The sequence below is a fragment of the Uloborus diversus genome, chromosome 1, assembly GCF_026930045.1.
Source record: "Uloborus diversus isolate 005 chromosome 1, Udiv.v.3.1, whole genome shotgun sequence".
Lineage (NCBI taxonomy): Eukaryota > Metazoa > Arthropoda > Arachnida > Araneae > Uloboridae > Uloborus > Uloborus diversus.
The window spans coordinates 230,373,148-230,396,633 of record NC_072731.1 but is presented as its reverse complement, the minus strand read 5'-3'; the positions used below and the strand labels follow the sequence as shown (position 1 = coordinate 230,396,633).

The 23,486-nt window shown below is 31.6% G+C and overlaps 1 protein-coding gene across 4 annotated transcripts in view; it reads right to left on the bottom strand.

The window, feature by feature from the left end:
- Positions 1–2,105: 2,105 nt before the first annotated feature.
- LOC129225697 (src substrate protein p85-like) overlaps positions 2,106–23,486 on the bottom strand; it is a 42,737-nt gene continuing 21,356 nt past the window's right edge. For all 4 annotated transcript variants that reach the window (XM_054860177.1, XM_054860186.1, XM_054860195.1 and 1 more), the window contains 5 exons: positions 22,581–22,760; positions 20,716–20,833; positions 18,004–18,096; positions 17,190–17,245; positions 2,106–3,625 (listed from right to left, as the gene is read on the bottom strand). In XM_054860177.1, coding sequence (XP_054716152.1) covers positions 3,545–3,625; positions 17,190–17,245; positions 18,004–18,096; positions 20,716–20,833; positions 22,581–22,760 — 528 coding nt within the window. In that variant the 3' untranslated portion in view covers positions 2,106–3,544. The remainder of the gene's footprint in view (positions 3,626–17,189; positions 17,246–18,003; positions 18,097–20,715; positions 20,834–22,580; positions 22,761–23,486) is intronic.

Genomic DNA, 23,486 nt, shown 5'->3' with positions numbered 1-23,486 from the left:
CCACAGAACTTTGCAACTAAAATGGTATATTAATAAAAGAAAAGCTACAATCATTAATGGACTATAGAAGCTTTTTCACACCTATCATACACCTAACATCACCCCATGGGTCATTTCAAGTGAAATGACCCATGTTTCAATAAGTCATGCAAAATAAAAACCTCTTTTAATGGAAAGTCCAGCATAAAGCAGTAGATTTCCACTTAAAAGTAGGGGAGTCTACTTATATGCGAGTATTATACAGTATATGGGAAGTTCACGAATTTGGCTTTTCTTGCATATTGGTTTATAATTTTCTCATTGGTGTTTAGTTAATCTGCTATTACTACTTTTTAAGCTGCTTGCTTATCTAGCTCTTGTCGGATGTCTTTTTATCCATAAGCTCATTTCTTTTGAATTGGAAAAAAACATTCCTGCAGACACATGTTTCGGCATTACAAGTAATTTGCAATTTGTGCTATTTGATGTTATATTAGTATTTTCTATTGAAGAACATCCTTATTTCTTTTGAAAGCATCAATTTCTTTCTTGCCAAAACTTTTTTCCCCTATCACACTTCTTTGCTTCCTTTTTCCCCCCTTCCAGGCTCCACAAGAGGCCATGTCAGCCTAGTCGGAAACTGGGGACCTGGCGACATTCACGCCAAAGAAAAGAAAGGGGGGGGGGGGGCCTCCAAATAAGAGAGAATGTAAAGATTAAGTAAAATTTACTCTTTTGGTATTTACTGTTGTGGCACTAATTTTTTGGTATTTAATATTTATATAATTTTTTTGGTATTTACTGTGGGGGCCTCCGAATAAGAGAGAATGTAAAGATTAAGTAAAATTTACTCTTTTGGTATTTACTGTTGTGGCACTTAAGAGTTAAAATTATTTTCTAGTAAGCAGTTTTGATTTTCTCCCCCCCCCCCCCTTTTTCTTAATTTCTCCCTTTCTTTTGGGGGGCAGGGAGGCCCCCCTTCCAAATGTGCATTTTTACGTCTGTATGAGGGTTATATACCATGGTTGTATTTGTTGCTTATTATTTATTGATTAAATGAATTGTTTAGGGTAGAGTGTGAAATGGTTAAGATAAAACATGTTTTTTGACTTTGGGGGGAAAATACTTCAACAGTGCTTGAATTTTTCAACCTGAAGGGTTTTCCCTGACATGGTTTTTTCAGCGTTATAAAGAAAACTAAATTATTCATGACATTAGTTTGAACAATATTCACCGAGATATGAAATGCAGCCTTTTGTGACTTGGAGTCCTCTGTCCTCTTGGAGGTAGGATGAGAGGGGGTTACATCATCCGACTACAGTTCAAAATTATGTGAGCATAGTGTTTTTTTTTTTTTTTCAAATTATAGGAGCTTTTGTAATGTTTTGACACCTCAGAGCATAACATTTGCATTTATTTTTCAATAGCAATGAAAAGTATAAATATTTTGCTTTTTTATTTCTGACAACCTATCATTCTTATGTAAGCTTTATGTTTTTATCTAGTCTTCAGCACAGTCACTTAAAATATTGAACTCTCCTTGAGTTTTGGTCACAAATGTTTTAAATTCATGTATTTTTCAATGGAGATTATATCCGCTAAATAAAAATGAGAGGCTCTAAGGTCCGTATAAAAAGATATTTTCACTAATTTTCTTTTTTGCTTCAAACTTGCAATATCTTAACTCTGCATTTTATTTTGACCATTTCTGCGATTGGAAGTATGCATTTAGGGCTATTGTTAGTTTAGACAGAGGTCTTGCAGGTTAAATGTGGACATACTGTATATATGCATGTTTTGTGAAGAGAGAGTGGTAAGTCACCTTATAGTTTTCATTATAATTTGGCAGTGTATACTTTTTCAGAAAATTTCCCTTAATTTCAGAATCATTTTTTTACTGAGAATCGTCCATGAACTTATTGCTAATTTGGCTTATTTGTTCTCGCATAATATAAACAGCTTATATAGAAAGCAAATTAATTTAGATATTTAAAAGCTTTTTTTTATGTCACTGATGAAAAGACAACAAAGTAAAACAATCATTTGATTTTATTTATATAAAAATTACTCATGAAAAGAAACATTAACTTTTCAGATTAACAATAATTGACAATATACATGAAATAACTTTGATTACTCTAAAATTAAAGTACAAATAATACTTTATGAATTTTAGTTACAATTCATTAAAATTTTATCAAACATAACTTTGTTTCAACAATAAATATGCATTTATGTATGACACTATGAAAATAAATTTCTTTATGCTTTCACCTCATGCAGAAGTCTTACTTTTACAATAACATTATAATTTTTTTCTTAAAGCTCATTGTAAATTCTGCACCAACAAAAAGTTTTTGATTTCAAACGCAGAGTTCAACCAGAACAAGTTTCAAATTACATTTTTAATATGAACTTAGTATGCTATTGAATTTAGTTCTTGCAGCAATTAAAGTAATCCAAAAAGCTTACATGTATTAAGTACTACAAATGGAATGTTGATAAGTATTACAGAAGCTAAAATACAATTAAAATTACATAAAAAAAAGAACATTTAAAGGAATTTCATATTTAAATACACATTACAAGTATGAAAAGTCAAAATACTGATTTTATTTCACACACAATTAAAATCATTTGTTCGTAATAATGCGTTACACTATAATTCCTATGAAGTGAATATGGAAAAAGGTTATTTCCAAAAAATTTTACCCTCGGGGTTTTTTATTATTATTCAGTAGCAAAATATGTACTAAAAACTAATTAAAAAATTTCATTGCAGCTCACTGCTAACATGAACCAGTTTTTAATAAGTAATTCAATTTTGAAAGAAAATATTTTGGCACATAGAAATGGAAGAAAATTTAAGCCTTTGAATCCTATAGAAAAAAAAAATGAAGAAAAAATGGGTATAATTTTTATTGCAATAATAAAAATATTTTTAGTTGATTTAAAAGCGATTGATTTCAATTAAAAATATTTTTAAATTAATGTTAAAAAAAACCTTTAATTTATTTATTTATTTTTTAAAGCTGTAATACTGGATAATTCTTTCAAACTGAGTTAATTATTAAAAACTGGTCTCATATGTCAACAAAAATAAGGAAAAAGTATGTACACATATCAATTTTTTCTTTACAAATCACAAGATTAGCATTAGATTAAAGTAATCAAATTGTTGGCACAATCTTTAGCTAAGACAAGAATTTTAAATTTTACAGCTAAACTATAGACAGCAAAAGGAAAGCAGTAATTACGTTCCAAAAAGTTAAATACTTATGACTGGGCAAGTAAATTCTGTCAGTGCTTCAATCTTTTTCAACTAGTGCCAATTATATGTCAAGAAATAGGTTTTTGAATCAACTTCAACTTTTTTTCCATTAACATGCATTTATTTATTAATCACAATAACCAAATGTAAAAGCAAACTTACAAAATATCAGACTGAACCAAGGCTTTCAACAGTTGTGGACATTAAAAAAGTAGTTGGTCTTTCAATGAATGAAATAGGTTAAAAATCACTTATATGACACTCACTGAGAAATCCTTATTCGACTAATTATTATTACTGTAAAAGTTGGACATAATTGGAAGGGAAAAGTCCTATTTGACCTCTGCATTCTCCCCTCCACCAACCTTCATCAATCTGAAAATATAAATAAATATTTTTTAAATCATAACAAAATATTTTAGAAAAATCACTTTCATATTAAGCAAGCAAATGGTTCAAGTGCAAACTATTCTTCAAGCTAGGAAAACAAAAGAGATATTGACTGAGCTTTCTAAATATCTATCAATAAGTAGAATAGTCTTTTTTTTTTTTAAACTATTTTTTTAATTTAAAAAGGAATTTAACTGTTTCAAAAGTAAGCACTGAAAAAAAACTTTTCAAAATGTAGAATAAAAACATATTAAACATAATTTTAGAATAATTTGATATTAAGTATTTGAATTGTATTATTCATGGATGAAATTAGGGTGGTCAGACCAGTAAATGAACAATTTGATCGTTCATTTTTTTTTTTTTTCAATAAGGTTTCCCCCTTCGGTAATGGGCAACAATAACTACCCTCTTTTCCATTCCAAAGAGTAAAAGAAAAAGTTTTGAAAAGTGATGAAAAAGTAAATCAGAAAGCAAAATGAAATCAAGGTTGCACAGTAGAATCTTGAAACTCTAAGGTTTCGGCATGACAGGGTTTGGGGTGCTTCATTGACATTTTGAGGTACATCTTAAATATCTAAAATTGTGCTTTTTATTAAAATCTGAAACTCTCAAGCTTCCGCAATTGAAAAAATTATACAATAACACAATGCCAAGTGGCATGAAATATTCATTTATTAGAGATGGATTAAGATATGTTTTAGAATTAATAACTTGATACAAAAACAACTTGAAATTAACATTGTTTTCCCACAACCAACAGTCTTTTGGAAGATTTAATTGCAATGTAAAAGGGAGGTGCACAACTTGACATTGTTCTAGTTGTATGTGCAAAATTTTAAGCTTCTTGGGCTTTTGTGTTATGCAAGATACATACACATGCACGCACATACATTCAAACATCACTAAGGAACTTAAATTTTTTGTTTGCCTACTAGTTTACAAGTTGAAACAATATTATTGTAAGTATGCTCCATAGCATGGTATGATTCACGAGTGGTTTACAGAATTTTGTTGTGTCCGTAGGAGCACAACAGATGCAGAAAGTTTTGGACGTCCGATTGAAGTTACGAACGAAGAAATGCAAAATCCATGATATTGTGCTAAAAGACTGCCGTGTGAAAGTGGGTGAGATAGTTAATATGAATAAAACATATCATCTGAACGTGTATGCAACATTCTGGACAAACATTTGCGTATGAAAAAGTTATCAGCAAGATGGCTGCTACGTTTGCTGACAGTCGATCAAAAACAGAATCGTGTAACAATGTCATATAGTGTTTAGACAAATGCCAGCGTAATCCAAGTGAGTTTTTGCGATTTTATGTCACAATGCATGAAACTTGGATACATTACTACACACCAGAAATGAAAGAACAGTCAAAATAGTGCACTCCTGCAAAAACTGCTCCGAAAAAGGCAAAAACAGTTCCATTGGATGGGTTATGGCCTCAATTTTCTGAGGCCATAACCCATCCACATTGACTATCTTAAAAGAGGAAAAATAATCACGGGACAGTATTATGCTAATTTATTAGATAGTTTTAATGCTAAATTAAGAGAAAAACGACCCCATTTATCCAAGAAAAAAGTTCTGTGCTGTCACAATAATGCGCTAGCTCACACATCTGCAATTGCAACCATGAAATTGCTTGAATTAAGCTATGAATTAGTGCCTCATCCACCATACTCCATTCTGATGACATTCAGACACCTTTTTTTTTTGAAAAGTTTATAAAAGTTAGACAAAGTGTATAGCTGTGAAAGGAGATTATGTTGAAAAAAAAACTGCATTTTGGGATTTATATTGATTTTTTCATTTAAAAGTCATAAACTTATCAAATCGCTCTCGTAAATACATACAGAAATACGCAGGCAAAAAGTAGTCAAAATTCCTTTAAGCGTTATTAAAATTAAATTTCAACGATAACTCTTTCATGAAGACAATACTTCAACTTTGTACAAAGAAGTTAAAGGGGCAAGTCTTTAGGTCACCCAAAAATGTAAAATTTCAATCGCTAATAATTTGTTGTCTAATCTGAGCAATCATTAGTCCCAATCAGCACAGACTTTTGAGACTCTACAAACGATATAAAAGGAATGCATTATATGGGGGAAGAATCCTCAATGAAACTTAAGTTTAAAACAAAAGGCCCACATGACTAGAAAATTTCATGATTAACACCCAACATAACATTAACATGTCTTAACTTGTCATTGTAACCCAATAAATTAACAAGTTATACATGCTTATTTACTGAGTTACTACACCACTTTTTATTCAAACCCAGACCCCGAAGAGGTTTTTTGGGGGGAAAAAGTAGGAAATAAGGAATTAAAAATTAAAAAAAGTAGGAAAATTAGGAAAAAAATCACTTAAAAAAGTAGGAAAAAATAGGAAGAGATAAGAATAAACAGATTTTGTGTAAACTTTATTTCTAATGTAAAATAAACTAACAGTATTTTTGATTTAAAACTGTCCCAAAAATAAACTAACAGTACTTTTGAATTATTAAAGGGATTTAATGAAAGACCGAGTCAAATAACAAAACGAAAGAAACAAACTGACAATTTTCAATATGAAAAATAAACTAGTGGAAACAAAGGTACTAAATACAAAAATATGAAAATAAAATCCAAACAAAGAAACATCTTTCAACAATACAGTAATAAAAATTTCAAGAAGAAAAGAATAAAATGCAATATAGCGATCGAAATAATAATAATGATAATAATAAATAAAAATAATAATAATAAAAAAACTCATATTTTGGTGCAATAAAACCATTTTTGTTAAAGATTTGTTTTGTCAAAAACGAAAAGATTCCTTCAAGAGCATCCATTTATCATTTGAAAATACTAACACTTTCAGTTCCTGTTGTCATAAACTATGATACAAAAAGCAAAGCAAATATTAAATTAGTTTTAGTTGAAAATAATCAGCAACTGACATGCGGTTTTGCATAAGCAGGGGCAGATGTTTGAGTTTGAAAAAAAAGGAAATAGACTATAAGTGCAGAACTAAAATAAATTTGTTCTTAAGAGGACTCATCAGACAGAAAATTTCTAGCTTTCGGAAGAGAGAGAGAGAAAGCTGTAGCGTTTTCCTTCCCCTCTACCTGGAGCGGCTGACAGGTTTTGGGGGACGTCTTCCCCTCTATGCTGTCACCACTCAAAATTTATTGGCAGGGGAAGAGGGTCCGTGTATAGTATTGGATGACCACATACAATTTTTGCGTTGACTCTTTTAGCGCATTTTAGTTTCGACCGAAATCTTCTACACAATCGGTGTTTTGTGCCTAAATTTCCTTTCCTTATGCACTGAAACTCGAAATTTTGTTAATTTTATATTCGTTATTTGTTTTCTAAATTTGATTTATTAAAATGCTTTCACATGCTACTTTTTATGCACAAGAAGGATATGCAGTAGGATCATTAACATTTCGTTTTCCTTCGAAACGCAGCATTATCAATCTGCAAATCAAAAGCATTTGCAGGATTGATAAAACAAATTATGGATCACGTTGCGATTCGAATTTGGCGCTCTTGTTCATCAAATATTACCGCATCATTACCGCCAGCACCAGGCAAATGGGCGCGAAATTCCTGCAGTCTGGCTGAACTCACCAAAATGAAACAATTATTCAAAATTTGAGGAATGTGCCAAAACAAGGCCCCCACCCCCCTCCCAATTTTAAAGAAACGACTTAGACTTGAAATGATATTTTCGAATAAAAGCAAAACTGTTACTTTTGAAAACAGTTATATTCCAGTACTAGCTCTTACCCGCGGCTTCGCTCACGTTGATGTAGTTTTTTTCAATTGATTTAAGTTAATGGTCATTACAGGCAGAGGTCAAATAGTTACCAAAAAATTGTTTGTCTCTAGTTTCGTCGACATTTCAAATTGTCTGTCCCCTTAAATGTATCAAAAGGTATGATTAAAACTGAAAATTAGGGGGAAGGGGAGTAAATGAAATGTCGGCAAAACTGAGAAGACACCCAAAAATCACAAAAAATAAATCACGAAAACGTTCAGGAGTTGCAAAGAAGTCATGGGTAATTCCCAAAACAAAACCTATTCGAGTGAGGTCAACTATTCTTAAATAAAGTGAAACAGTTCCCTTATAATCCCGATCTCCATCAAATGCATAATATCCAGCGCTACACCGGCAATCTAAATTATTGTATAATGTATAACTTCTTACCGTAGAAATCGTCCCAAAATGGGATCAACAATGATGCTACCCGAAATGTTTCCAATAAACAGTAAAAATTTGGCAATTGTATGAAATTGTGTGCAAAGACAAAGTAATGGAAGTTTTTGCGCTGTTTATGAATTTGCGAATTAGTTGGCGAATTATTTTACGTGTTAACAAATTTAAAGAAATATTAAAGAAATGGCGATATTCGGTTACATGGTGAAAACCGAGAAACACAGTACTGCGTAGTCTTTAGCTTCAAAAACAGCGACAGTTGAAAAAAATGCCAAATGCCTTAGCTATTGAAATGATTCCAAAAAAAAAGTTTGGCTAGATTCCAGCTGATCGATTAAATATACCCAGTCAATACAAATAAATTTAAAAAAAAACCATTAATTGCCTCAAAGTTGCATTAAAATGGGAAAAAAAATCAGCCAAATCCATGTATTATTTGCCAATCTTGTGCAAAAATCTTACTTCAAGATTTGACTTGAGAAAAGCCTTGAACAGTCACGAAAAGCAAAGATAGTCAACAATACAATAGTCGCTATCGACAGGGAGTTGAGATGATACACTAAATAATGTATTGAGTTAAGGAAAGCCTTCGAACATGGAACTAAAAAGCTCATAACTCGTTTTTTATTCTACTTAGAAATTTCGAAAAGGTGCCACCTTCAGCAGAAAAATCAGAGCTTTCGATGGACATATAATGTTAATATGTGCAAGTATTTTTTCATCCCCATATTAGAGAATTTATACTAAAATTGTGTTTTATTGCCTCCCAAAGGGGGTTTTGCCCCCCCATAATTGGACGAAAACTACCCTATGTGTTATTCTGATGCATAAGCTATATTATTGTGAAGTTTCATCAAAATCCATTTAGTAGTTTTTGCGTGAAAGAGTAACAAACCTCCATACATCCATACAGACAAACTTTCGCATATATAATAGTAGTAAGATTATTTTAATCTTTTGCAATCTATATTCTGTAGCATTTGATCTATTTCAGCCTCTGCTTCACATTTTAAAAGTCGATTATGAAAATTACGTTTAAGAACTTCATTGGCCGCTGCGACACCATCGTTAACTTTCTAACCAGAAGTCAGTAAATTTAATAATCAATTAAATTTATCCTGATTTAATTAAACACACTGGTATGATAAATTATAAATTCATTTGTAGAAACGTGAATCGAAATAAAAGTAACGGAAAAAGAATGATTATGAAAATTTTTCCACATTAATTTCCATATTTGTCAAGCTGTATGGGAATGACAGAATCCTTACCCCCCCCCCCCCCACACACACACGCCACTTATCGAATTATCAGGGAACGTATTTTTCAGACTTGAAACATACTGTTTTAATTCATAGGGTAAATTTTAGAATTAGTAAAGCGTTCGAAAAAGAAAATCAAATTTGTTTCTGAAGTTTTTTAATCAAAGATTGCAATCTTGAATCATTACTTACCTTTTTTTTTTTCAATGTCCTTTTTTTCTCTTTTCGAATTTGTGCGTAGTAGTTGAGTTATGTATGTTTTTAAAAGCAAGAGTTTTGAATAAATTTCAGGTTTTCTTTTCAGATTTTTTGTTTACGCTAAATGTTTCACGAAAAGAATACTAATGAATCGAAACAGTGTAAAAGTTATACCATAAGAACAGTGGCACCCAACCTGCGGCTCGAGGGACACATACGATCTGTGAAGTTGATACGTGTGGCCCGTGGTCTTCTTTAAACTCAACAAATCGAAAAGCACGTTTAATGAGAACGTCAAAAATTGAGCTAAATATTCAGATTGATTTCTGATAAACTGATGCAATTAAAAAAAAGATGCATCAAGTAATGATTACATCAATCATTGGTTTTTAATTTTCATTCCTTTTTTCTCGTTTTCACATGTAATTAAAAAAAATGTTGAACATTTTCAAATTTTAGTTATTTTCTGAACCGCTAGAATCATTTTAATATGAGGTGTGGTCTCAAGTAGAAAAATGTTTGGCACCACTGCCATAAGAGATCAAAAAATCATCAAAAATATTTTTTATTTCAGTATGAAGTATGAGTTTAATAACTTTATTTCTGGAAACACTTCTGAAAACAATTGCAAAAAAATGTCCCCTGTGGCCCAAGCTTGCTTATTATAACTCCAGTTTATTACGTTTTATCTGAAGTTTGGATTTTTAAAGATTGGAAAGTTTTGTGTATTTGCATGAAATGAAATTACATACCTTTCCTAGCATCCGTTTTATTTCTACCTACATTCGTAGCATAAGATGGGAAAACGCAGAACTTCGAGGCTGTTAAGAAACCTCTCTCTAAATGTTAAAATTATGTGCTCAAACTTCACAATCATTATTTTTTACATAGGGGAAACCAAATGGGAGAGTAAAAACCAATAAAATAAAAAATAATAAAAAGGCTTTTTTTTGGACCACTCTAATTTACCATGCTGTTTCGTATAAGCTGAAAAAGATGCCATCATAAACAGGGGCGGATACAGAAAAATCTTTTGGAGGAGACCCGAAAATTGAATCCCCTCCCCCCGCCTTTTCGATGTTTAACAACAGAGTTTTGATGACTTTATTTTTAATGGTTTTGCGGTCAATGAATCTACTTCTAAATATAGGAATATTATGCACTAATATATTTTGAATGTGGACGAAAAACATCTTCAATCTTCAACGTTTCAAGCCAATTAAATACTAAACCCAATTTAGTATCACCGAGATGCTATACAATGAGCGGTTTTAATTAGGAACATTGAGGGAAATGTTATTAAATAAACCCATCTCTCATTTGAGTTTTATAAATTAATTTATATTTTAACTACAAAATATTATTTTAGTAAGAAAATCATAACTTCATAAAACATAAGTTTTATTGAAGAATTCAGAAACTATTTCTGTGTGAATTTCAAAGCAGTTACTGATTGTTTTTTAAGTCATGACACAGTTGAGATAACATATTGTATTCTACATGCCGTTTCTATTAATAATCATGATTTTTCCAAGAAACTACCATCATGTGATTTCTATCATTTTGCATTTTTATGAGCTGAAAATGAAATCTATTATTTGGCAAATAACTGCCTGGATCAAAATGACTTTTTTAGGCGAACCTGCACATTTTTTTTTAAATATTAATTATTGATTCCATAAAAGAAGAATTAGTAGATGAATGGTGATAAACATTCCCTAGAATTCGAAACCAGTGAGTTAAATGTATTCTGCCACTCTGGACCTCTGACTCTAGTATTACTTTTTTAGCAAACAAGAATGCTTTTATTCGAAATATGCTGTGTGTGTTTTGTGTCAATAACCTATATAAAAAATGCAAAAAAGAATTCAATTAAAAATAATTAATAAAATAGTTAAATTAATTCATCCCTTTGGGGGGGGCACCCCTAAAACCCGCTACTGATCATAAACTTATGATTTGCTTTCTGATCCGCCATAACTCTTCTAGGTAAGCATATACATATGTATTTTTTTTAATGTTAATTACTAATTCAATGAAAAAAGAAGTAATAGACAAATCGCGATAATATATAACCCTTGGGTTTAAAACCATTGAGTTACATATCTTTTTTCTTACTATCCTTAAATTCCAATAATACTCGAAAAGCAAACAAAAGTGATAAGGGTAAGTTCAAATTTTCTTCTAGGTATATTCAAATATTCTTTCCTTTTTGTGTAATGTAATAATTTAAAAAAATATATAGTTACATTGTGACAAAATTAATTGAAAATTATTTAATGGTTGAGTTCAATTAATTTTATCCCTTCGAGAGAAGCACGTAAACTCTCAATCTCCTCCCCCCCCCCCGAAGATTTACAACTGCATTTAAATCGTGATGTAAATACTTTTAAAGCTTAAATTTTGTGTTTACATACATAATTTTACAAAAAAAAAAAAAAAACCCGCAATTTTTTATTAAAAAATAAGCAAAATTAAATTTATGTAAGAGCGTCATTTTTGCCAGGTTTTTTCCTCGCAATTCTCAAGCGAAGGAAAAAATCTTTCCAGACAGCTCTTTAGGACAGTCGATCTGTGGAGAAGCAGGTGGAGAAGAAACACGCCCACAAGTGGGGTGCTGACCGTTTCCCCGAAAAGGCCATAAATCACTTGCGTAAAGGCGAATCTCGTACCTTCGTAAAGGGGGATGGAAATTTTTAGTTTGTGAATTGGAATAGGCTCACCATTTATTTGATTACTGTTGTTCTATTAAAGCTATCGAAAATATTTTAACATCTTTAGAAAGCTGAGATTATACGCTATGCTTCTATTTTTTTAAAAATCCGAATACTCCTCCTGGTTCGTCAAAAATTCACCTTTTCTCAAAGTTCAACTTCAAGTTTGTATAAAAAAATTTTGAATTATTTTAATGAAAAACCGCAAAAATAGAAGCACTCTATAGTCGTCACAGATTAAGTCAAAAAAAGAAAAGTTTGAAAATTTCAATTTCCCGATGAGCTATCGCAAGAATGAGAAGACATTCTGCCCCGTAGGTTAACATAGGGATTCGAAAACCGGGAATCTGTCTGATGCGGCCTCTTAAATATGGGACATAAAATTCATAATAAAATAATTAAACTAAATAAATAACGAAATAAGTAAACTAAAGAGTTTATATTATGTTATACTAGGGGGCTATCGCCCCCTGCTCGCTATCGCTCGCCAACCCCCGGAACTGCTTACGCAGTTCCCTGTGGATCGCTTCGCGATCCATGCTCGCTTCGCTCGCTCGCTGTATGCCAATACATTAGCCTAGCTAAAATTTTCCGTAAAAATTAAAGTTGGTAATTGCATTTAGGTCACCATCCATTTAACCAATATGAAAATTACGTTCATAATGTTAATTTGTCTGCTTTAGCCAGATTTTCGACAGTTTAACTTTGCTGTATGTAAGATGACTGCCTTGGCAATGTGCACAACTTTACCATTATAGATACAAAAGTGTCTGTCATTGCTTTGGAGAGATTGCACTTCTACCTGTTGGTCCGCGGAAGGTATTTTATTTCCCTTCTACCACCCATTGGAAAACCAATGAAGGCATTCCCCTATCCGCCACCTGGGGACGCGCCCTCTAGGGGTTACAGGCTCCCCCGAGGGATGTATTTACATTATTTACACTCTTATATATTTACATATTTACACTCTTATATATTCTAATCTGAGAAAACTTCCTCATATACACAATTAAAAATGTCCCGTTTGGGAGCCACAACTGACACTGCTTCAAAAGATCTTGTTCTTGATAATGCCACATAGAGCTGGCCATGACTAAAAACAGGCTCAGAGAGCACCAAACATATTTTCTCAAACGTTTGTCCTTCTTGTTGTTATTCTGAATCCTTGCCACGTCACGAACAAAAAATGGTTTAACTAAAAACGCGAAAACTCGCCAAGGCTACTTTGCTTGCACAATACTAAAACTACTATAACCCTAAACAAATTTGGCGAAACCTTTCAGCTGAGAATAAAAGGAATAAAGTAAATTCTTTCTCGGTTATTCATTTTGAACTGAACTGTCGTACTGAAGCAGAGAATAGACGACGCTCAAAGCGCCTACGCGTTCAAAACATTGCCGATGAACATGATTGTGGAGCAATGTGTGAAGAATGCGAATTTTGTGGTGCTCTTTATTGGCAGAAAGAGCGTAATACTGCAAATAAATATACTAAATGTTGCCATGACGGAAAGGTGCGGTTACCGGCATTGTGTGACGCACCTGATCTGTTGAAGGAACTGCTGACTGAAAATTCCCCAGCCGCTAAAAATTATCGGCAGCGAATCAGAGAATACAACTCTGGAAATGGCTCGTCTTAAATTGGATTCAAGAACGGTTTCCTGCCTTCTTTGAGCTTTTCTTTGCTGATTAAGGTTGAAATGGGCCACAGCCCGACTCAAACTCATCTCAAAAAAAAAAAAGTTCGTTGAGTATTCTGTGATTCAAGATTTCAAAACAACGTAGAAGTTTGTTTACATGATTTATCGGCGAAGTGTTGCCAACAGAGGTTTAGAAATTCACCCCTTCATTTGCCGGCACGTAAGAGAATTATATATATAGATATTTTTAGTATACAAGAAAATTTTTCTTTCAGGAACGTCATTCAGTGAGAAAAATTTCTCCCTTCCCTGGCTTTAGAAAAATAATGCTTAACTATACGTTTGTGTGGTTTTTATCGTTTTCAGACAAAATTTGCATTTAGAACACATACTTCGCTAGCCATCCCCGGTGGAAAAATCAAAATGACGGGCCAGTTTTAATTTTTAACAAGCAATAAAAACGAATATTGTTTTATTGGTTTGATGATTTTTTACCTCCTTCTTCCAAAATTTTTGTCACGGAAAAAAAAGGGATAATCATGCATGGTAAACAATTCATTTCTCACCAAACAAAAATATTCATCCGGAAATTGTTCACGAAATTGAGAGTGATGGGGGGAGGGGGGAGCAACTCCTCGATATTGATGATATATCAGATTAAGAAATATCTATTAAAAAGAAAAAGAAATACAGTACATATTTGCTTGTGACTCTATCCTCCCCCCCCCACACACACACAACTTTAAAAAATCTGAAGAAATAAAAACGGTATCTTGCATTTAAATTGATTTCCGATTTTTCTCCAAAAATCGGAAACGTTTTGCCCACCTAGGTTTTGCCGAGTTTTTTTTTTTTTTTGCAAATACATTCTTTGCAAAGAAAGAAACTGAAATTTTATAAATTTTATAATCATGTTTCCTATTTAGAATGAACAATAATCATATTTATGTATGAAAAAAGTTAGTTTCTGCGATTATTTTTGAAGTGTTCCGTTTTTGCGATGTCGCTTTTATTTTGTACTAACATCAAGAAAATATGTACTGTGTACAGGTTTTTCAATTTTTGCTTCCTTACGTTCCTTTTAAGGTTTTACAATGCCTTTCTGTTTAAATAGAGCTCCACTTCCCTTGTATTCATCTATACAAAAAATTGGTGAATAGGAAATTCGGCTTTTCCCGCACTTCTTTTACACTTGGCCGTTTACTTTAATTAAAGCTTCTAATTAACGGGTAAGTAATATATAATTGCATTAGAATGTGTCGGTATCCACTTCTTTATTGTTTCGTTAAAACAGTAGGACTGAAGTCGGAGCGATAAAAAGAAAAGTCGATCATTATCGGAGCAATGGTAAAAAAGTCACATGAGAAAATTTAACTTTTAAACACGCAGACGCCGCGGCGCTCCTTAAAGAAATTACCGTAGTCAGTCAATGTCAGTTTAGGAATGTCAATGTAGTCAGTTCAGGAACCGCTTGTTTCTTTTGTTTTTCAAATTTGAAACATGCAGAAAATTATGGGGGCGGCATGGTAAAAATAATAATCAATGCACAATTAGAAGTGCTATACTAAAGAAAGAAAAAGTAGGAAAAAAAGGAAAAAGTAGGAAAATAAGGACAGTGCTCTAAAAAATAGGAAAAAGTAGGAAAAATAGGAACTCTTCGGGGTCTGCAAACCTCCAAAAAACTTCAACATGAACCTTAAAAATTCATTCAGTTTCTAAAAAAGTAATAACATATTGTAACGGATTCGGTGCGACTTCCACTTTCTTGAAATGAAAACACAGTTCTTGATAAAAACACAGGAAATTTATTTACACTACGTACAGGAAAGATCGTCAACAACTGCTAAATTATTCATCAGCAATTAAGCAATTATTACACAACACCGTAAACTCAACGTTTACACACGTATTTACTTCCAAATACGAAAACAACACAACGAAATGCCTTGCTATAAACAGAGCTAATACATACTCTAATTCATTCAGTTTCTAAAAAAGTAATAACATATTGTAATGGATTCGGTGCGACTTCCACTTTCTTGAAATGAAGACACAGTTCTTGATAAAAGCATAGGAAATTTATTTACACTATGTACAGGAAAGATTGTCAACAACTGCTAAATTATTCATCAGCAATTAAGCAATTATCACACAACACCGTAAACTCAACGTTTACACACGTATTTACTTCCAAATACGAAAACAACACAGCGAAATGCCTCGCTATAAACAGAGCTAATACATACTCTCAGTTCGGAATCTGAATCGAAACTCCCTCCCCTCTCCAGCGTAACCGTTTATATACACACCGAAAAGAGAGATCTCAAATATTCCAGAAAAAGCTACATCGTTCTACAACTACACTTTCATTGATAAAATCAGTGAATGAAATAAGAAAAAAAAAAGAATAGGGGGTTGTATACTTTAGCCATATGTTAAGGGGTTGTATATTCATTACGGGAAATTATCTACAGGTTACGTTATTACAATAATTACTATTTACAGGATTTGTAACAATATATTAATAAAAATATTTGAAATGTTGTACTAAATTTTAATGGTTATGAATTTCTGAAAATAAATTGAGCCTAAGTGTTCATTTATTGGTCAAACCATTTAATATCTAAATTATACAAGAAAAATATTTCAAGGAGTGAAAAAAACGACGGTTTTGATGGAGAAAAGGTCATATTAGAACAATTCATATATTATACATACACATATATATTTTTCATTTACATTTATTCAATGGAGATTATAAGTTTTTTTAAATTTTTCACAGAAATCATTATTGTCATGAAACAAAAATGCACACAGGAATAGTAAAATTGGATTTTCTTGACATAAGAGTCTAATAGAAAAAAACATATTGCATGTCTCTTATAAGCTCCAAGCTTATGGCTTTTTGTCTGAGTCACATTTTGCCCCCCCCCCTATTTTTTTGTTGTTGTTGACTGACTTTTATCATGCAGACTCTAAATTTGGCATCACATTTTGGTGCCAAATTTGTCAAGATGTGGCCAATTTATGGTGTCGTATAACTCTAATGGTGTCGTATAACTCTAATGATTTCGTTTTGAGTTAAAGTTTTACCTTCCTTGCACTAAAAGTACAATTTCAGCAAGTATTTGTATGAACGTTTGTTTCTTTTATATTGGTTAAAATTTATCATCAAAGAAACTAAATACTGCATGACAGATGGAAGGCAAAAATTTGACAAATGGAGTTGAACATGGATTTGGGTTGCTCTTTAGATTCTCAATATACCAATTGTGCAGATGAGAGAAAAAAAAAGCTAAAATATATTGCAAAGAGGGTACAAAAATTGTCAAGTAACCGAAATTAGTGCCAAATGTTTTACAAAACTTTAGATTACTCTGAACTATGTTAGGATATCACTTACATTTTAACCACAACATATGTACATGTAAAATTTAAAACTTAATTATAAAAGTATCAAAATGAGTAACAACTTTTATACAAATTTTATCAAATGACAATTATTTAAAAAGCTACTCACCATTTCAATATTGATTATTATATCATCTGGATCAAACGATATTTCATCACTGTCAGCTAATGAAGGGAGAAAAAAAACTCAATATATTTTTTTAAAGGTAAAGTAACAAACTGCAATACTTAATGCAATGTAAGGTATGAATTTTAAATTATAATAACTTAATAACACAGTATTATAATTATTATTACAAATTATCTTTTAATTTTGAAGCAATTAAAATGATTAAAAAATAGCTTAACCTAATGCTATTGGTAAATTGTAATTTTGTCTTGGTAAAAAGTCGAATGCTTTCGCAGAGTGGAAACAGAAATTATGACTAAGAGAAGTAATTTTAATTCAAAAAGATTCCATATTTTCTGAAAAATCTTTTTTCTTTTAATATCACCACTTAGACTTACAAGTCAACAAATAAATTTTAAATACAAACTTTTCTTACCACCTCCCGTGTTACAACTTTGAAAAGAGTAATGAGGCTTTTAAATTTATGAAAATGTTGGGAGGAAAAAAATACATTAAAACACTGCACAGCGCCGTCACTGACAAAATGTCTTTCAATTTCTAAAATTCAAATTCATAGAAGCTGGATTAGTATATATTAAATTGTTGATAAGAAAAAAATAAACAGCAATAAAAACAAGTAGTTGGTTATAAGAAAATAAATAGCAAAGTAAATTTTAAATGGCACAAAATGTATTGAAGAAAAACCAGTAAATTATAATTCAAGTTTTGAAGGAAAATGTTGTTACAAATAAAAACATTTGCTTGCAACAACATTTTTTCATATATATTTAATATGTATTAAAAATAAACTTACCAGCTTGATAATCATAAAGAGCTACAGCAGATAAACCAGAGCCTTCAGGCACTTCATATAGTTCTTCTTCAACTTGTTCTAAAGTTTCATATGCTACAAAAAATGAATGCATTAATATTCGATTGTTAAATACATAATTTATTGTTTTATCTCTCTGGGAAAAAAAGTTTCGTTTTTTTTTCTCTAGTGCATACTGCTTTGAATTGGCAAAAAAACAGTTCACCTGCTCTTTTCTGTGGATTTGCATTTTTTTTTTTTTTTTTTTTGGATATGTGCATGTTTTTCTGGATTTTCTTTATGAATTATGTGGGTGAAGCAGCTGTTCAATTTTTTTATTTTCAAACAACCTTTGTGTAAAAAATAAAAAACCAGAACATATTTTCTTTTTAGTTAAAATCAGACATATATACTTCACCTGAAAGAACTAATGAATAAATTTCAACGTTTAATTTATTTTAGGTTAAGTACTGGGAGGGGGGGGGGGTATCGTAGGCATGGATATTCAGTTTCTGTTTTTCTTTTTGCTTCAAACCAAGAAAAAGCACTTCTTTTCAGAACAGTTTTAACCAATTGCCCCACCCCTCTAAACCCCCTAAAACTAACTAACCCCCTCTTCCCTTTGAAAAATTTGAAATGACGGGCCTGCACGTTGTGAGTCTTGAGTCATTTTAGCAAAAGAGAAATATATGTTAAACATTAAAACAGATGTGTAATAGCTTTATGTCAGCTTAAGAATTTTTGAATAAAATAATATAACTTTTACTTTTAAATGGTATTTTAAGGTTTCCTGCGCGAATTCACATGATCCACAATGTGCCCCCAAGTTTTTTCTATTCATTTCGGGAACAACTAAGTGTATATTTTATACTATTAGAAATGAAGTAAATTATTTTTTGAAAAAAATATAAATCATTGAAAAATGTGATTTTTTTTTCTCAACTTGAGGTGCACTTGCGCGATTTCAAAAATAACTTCAAATTTTTTAAATTATTTTCCCTGTTATTAGGATACTAATGAGCAAATTTTCCATGCTATTAGAAATTGATTATAAAAAAAAAGTGTTTTTTGACCCACCCTATAATACCAGCAGTGTACATAAAAGATTGAACTACTATTCCTTTGCTTTTAAACAGCATAATGACTTAAATGAAAAATGATCAAATGTTATGTGCTACAATATGATTAAAGTGAAAAACCAATGTAAATAACGCAAATTCTAAAGAAAATACAGCATATAGCTATTTCAAGGCTCCAATTGCTGTTCATCTTTCAAAAAACTCACCACACAAAAGAGAGTCATCAACAGAACGTAGTACCAGGAACGAAAGTACCAGGTGGACATTGGTATTTATACCAAATGGGTCAACCAATGGAAATTCACGCACCACAAAATTTTTGAGAACACAAATTCTTGACACATCACCACAGCCCTGCACAAACTCTTGACCCAGGAGCGTGCACATAAATTTTGGGGCCTGTCACAAGTGACTTTTACAAGCCCCCTATTGCAGCGTTTGTCCCCTCTAGGTCCCTACATATATTTCACCCCTCACTTTAAAAATCTCAAGCCCCTTCAAGCTCAGGCTCGGGCTAACCAGGTGCCCCCCCCCCCCTTGACCACAGCATAAATGTTTGAGAATTTGTGCTTTATTTACGTTTGATATTCACTTTAAAGTATGTGCCTACCTTTAAAATCCTCATTTTGATGAAACTTTTCAAAATAAGTTTTATTTGCTCATTTGATAAGATATATCTTTAGAATTTCAAAAATGTTTTACTTTAAACCCTGCAATTATTAGAAATAGAGTTGTGGCTCCAGACATGCAGCGGAAGGGAAATTTTTGTATCCCAAAGTGAGAGTTACGTGAGCCACTAAAATGTAATCAGTGCATTAGAGCAGCCATTCTATAATCTCCAAACACTATTCTGACACAATTTCTTATTTAAATGTCAAGTTAAATTGATTTTTGTATTATTTTTATCTATTTGAACTAATTTTGTTACTCAAGATTAAAAACTTGAATTGCAATTTCTGAAAAACTGCGATTTTAGTTTTTTTTTTGTTTACGAAAAATCTGATTTCTAAAAACACTGTCGAGATATTGATACTAAATTTGGTCTGTATATTCAGCTCATTTTGCGCTGTGTTACGAAGCACCAAATAGCTTGTATTTATGTATTTACTAATTTTATGTTTTTTTTTTATTTGAAAATTTGTAATTTTATTTGAAAAATTCATAGTGTACATAAAAGTTGTCCTACATCATCAAGTTTTCAAAATATTATCAATCTTTTGCTTCACAACACAGGTAAGTGTTGTAGTAACATATTGTTGGAATTAAAGTTGAAACAAAATGATTAGAATTCATTAGAGAAGGTTTAGCGTAAGTATTAATATTCACTATAATTTTAATAATTTTCAAAAGTGGAGAAAAATTCCACGAAAGTAGGCCTTAATTTCATTGTTTTATTTCGTATTCTAACTAATAACATGTATGTTAAACAAAAAAAATTTATTTTCAAAAAAAAAAAAATTGCTCCAAAAAGGTAGGCACATACCTTAAGCAAAATAAGATTTTTTTTTTTAACTATGTTTTTACAATAACCAATTTATCAACCTGAACTTAAATTCATTGCTATAATAATATAAGTATACTTGGAATGGAAAAGATATTTAAACACTTTATAAGTTAACAAAAATTAAAATCTCACCCGGTTCTGAATAACTTTGAGGTGGTTTGAATAATTCAGCTTCTAAATCTTCATTTTGCTCCAAAAACGTTGGCTCTTGAATCCTTTTATTAGTTGATTTTGCTTCTATTGGCTCATCCTAATAGCAACAAATAAGTTAAATAAATAATAATAAGTAAATAAATAGACACATCTACGATTCTTATAACAAGAAAATTAAACATAAAAGGTCTGAAGCTGATTTGAGTGCTTTTGATAAAAGCTGTACAATTTGGAGTATTTTATTTAGTATATTATAAAACGCACATAACTGCATCATAAGTCTAGTAATGCTTCTTACATAAAAGCATTTTAAGAAACAATTGAAAAACAGTAATCCCTCTTTTCACGCAGGACAATGCTCCACAGAAATGCAATCTAAATCAAAATTGCATAAATTACGACTTAGCAGTAGTGTTAAGAGAGGGATTGAGTTCCATGGATAAAAAATTACTGTTGCGTTGTGGCTTATTCCCCATGATCTAGTTGATGCTAGACCAGGTCCAAGAGTTTATAAATCGATAAGAAGTCGTACACTAAAAGCGTATTGATCGATAGATCTTTATATGTCAATCCCAAACTCGCAAGAAGGTGGGAAGGAGAGGCCTCAGCTGAATCACATTTAGTGCAAGTCAAAAGCTTTTCTCTCCTCTGGTAAAAATAAGGTTCTTACTATGCCCACTCAAGTCTACTGATCTGGACCTGGATTATTCCATTCATGTCAAGAGCAAGGACGCTGCCTGGGGATATTTCAGAATACCAGGAGTGAAGTGGAGGCGTCTTAAACTCTGAACTGATCTCGGATGATAAAAAAATTCTTTCAAGGTATTCCTCAGATGAAAAAATTACTCCATTCTAGTAATTACATTCATCTTAATAATGTGTTATTATATTAACACATGTGCCTGGCATGCATAAAGAAAACGTGATTAAACCCAAACTAGCTGTGTAATAACAACGATAAAATTTTTTAAAAAACCCCGACTGAGTCGCAACCATAGAATCAAGAGGGAAAATTGAAAATCCTTTTAAAAGCCTTATATTATTAAAAATCAATGTCAATTATTTTATTTGCTATTAAATAGAAACTGGCAACATATAAAAATTTTAAATCATTGTGTTTTATTTCCTTGTCGGCCAACAATGAATTTGTTCATCAATCGCGTGAATAAAAGCTTAGACGTTATTAAAATCTGCTTTAAAAAAACCTTATGATTCGAATTCTATGAAAAATGAAAAATCCAAGCACATTCTATCAGACGCAGAAAAGTCCATTTATCTAGAATTTTCAGTTTTTACTTTTGGAAAATAAATCAATCCACCCCATAAAAAATAATTTTTCAATTGATCATTGATTTTTAATTCTGAAAACTGAGGGGGCAAGGCCCCTATACTTTTGAAAGTGAGGAGGCAGTTGCCCCCTCGCCCCCCTTAGGAGCCCCCTATAATAAGACGTGTGTATGTTTGGGAGGCGGTTGGTAAGTTATTTTCAATAAAAAAAATTTAAACAAAGAATTGAGGCGAGCGGACGTTAATTAATTGCTTTTTAAAGGGAGGGCCACGTAGTAGTTGATTTACTATCAAGGGAAAAACATTTTAAATGTAGCAACAAATTTAAAATTTTAACAAATTAAAATTTAGATAAATATAATTAGAGTATCAAATGCTGCTTTAGTGATTTGCTGAAACAAATATTAAAAGTTGAGGAATGAATGGAAGATGCATGTATTTATTGCACATGGTAAAAAATTACACAGATTAAAACATCATAAATGCTTAGTTTTTGAGTTTAAACACTATAAAAAATGTAAAACAATAATTACTTTACATAAAATTAAATAACTAACTTCAAATAATTTAGAGACTACAGGTGATATATATGACTGTTCTGGAGATGAATTTTTAGCAGTAATTGCAGCTTGTAACAATGGTGTCGGGACACCAACAGATGATGTGCGAGCAGATGAAAGCTCTCTGCTTTCTTCAATTTCATTCTCAACTTCTCGGCTTCGTCTTCTTTGATCTTCCTATAATTGAACAAGAACTAACATTAAATCAAAGTAATAACTGTTTGTAGCAAAAAAATATATTTTATGAAATTTATACAATATATACAATGCAGTATAATTATTTAAAAAAAAATAGTTCTTATTCCTCTGAATGTACATGTGATGGAATTGTTATTGGGAGAGATAAGCTCAAACATACATTTTAGAGGAGATAATTTACAGAACAAAGGATCAGGTATGTCTATAGAAATCCAGGAAAACATAGGTCATTGAAAATGTCCTGCTACTTTTGGAATACAGAAGTTAAGTTGACCATCTCATTTTTCCTCGAAGCGGGACATTTACCAATTTTAGGTACCTGTATGTGCATATCAAAAAGAGTGGCCTTTAAAAAAAATAAATAATTTATGACAGACTAAGATAGGAATGAACAAGAATTGGTGTAATTTCTTAATAAACAAATTTGCTTGAATACATGTGGTGCTGATTTCAAGAAAGAATGAATTACTTTGCAGAATTTCCCACAATTTACTTTTAAAATCATCATTGCTATAAGAACTGCAATTTGCAACTGTGCTGTTTTGGAAGTCCACAAATTAGTCATAAGCAAAGAGATGCATTTGATGAGTGTTTTAGGTCTGGGAAAACAAAGTATAATATATAATTATACATGAATTAATTTATGGGTACAAAAATACTTAAACAGCTCCACCCAATGACTTTTGGTTGAAGCACTCAGTATTC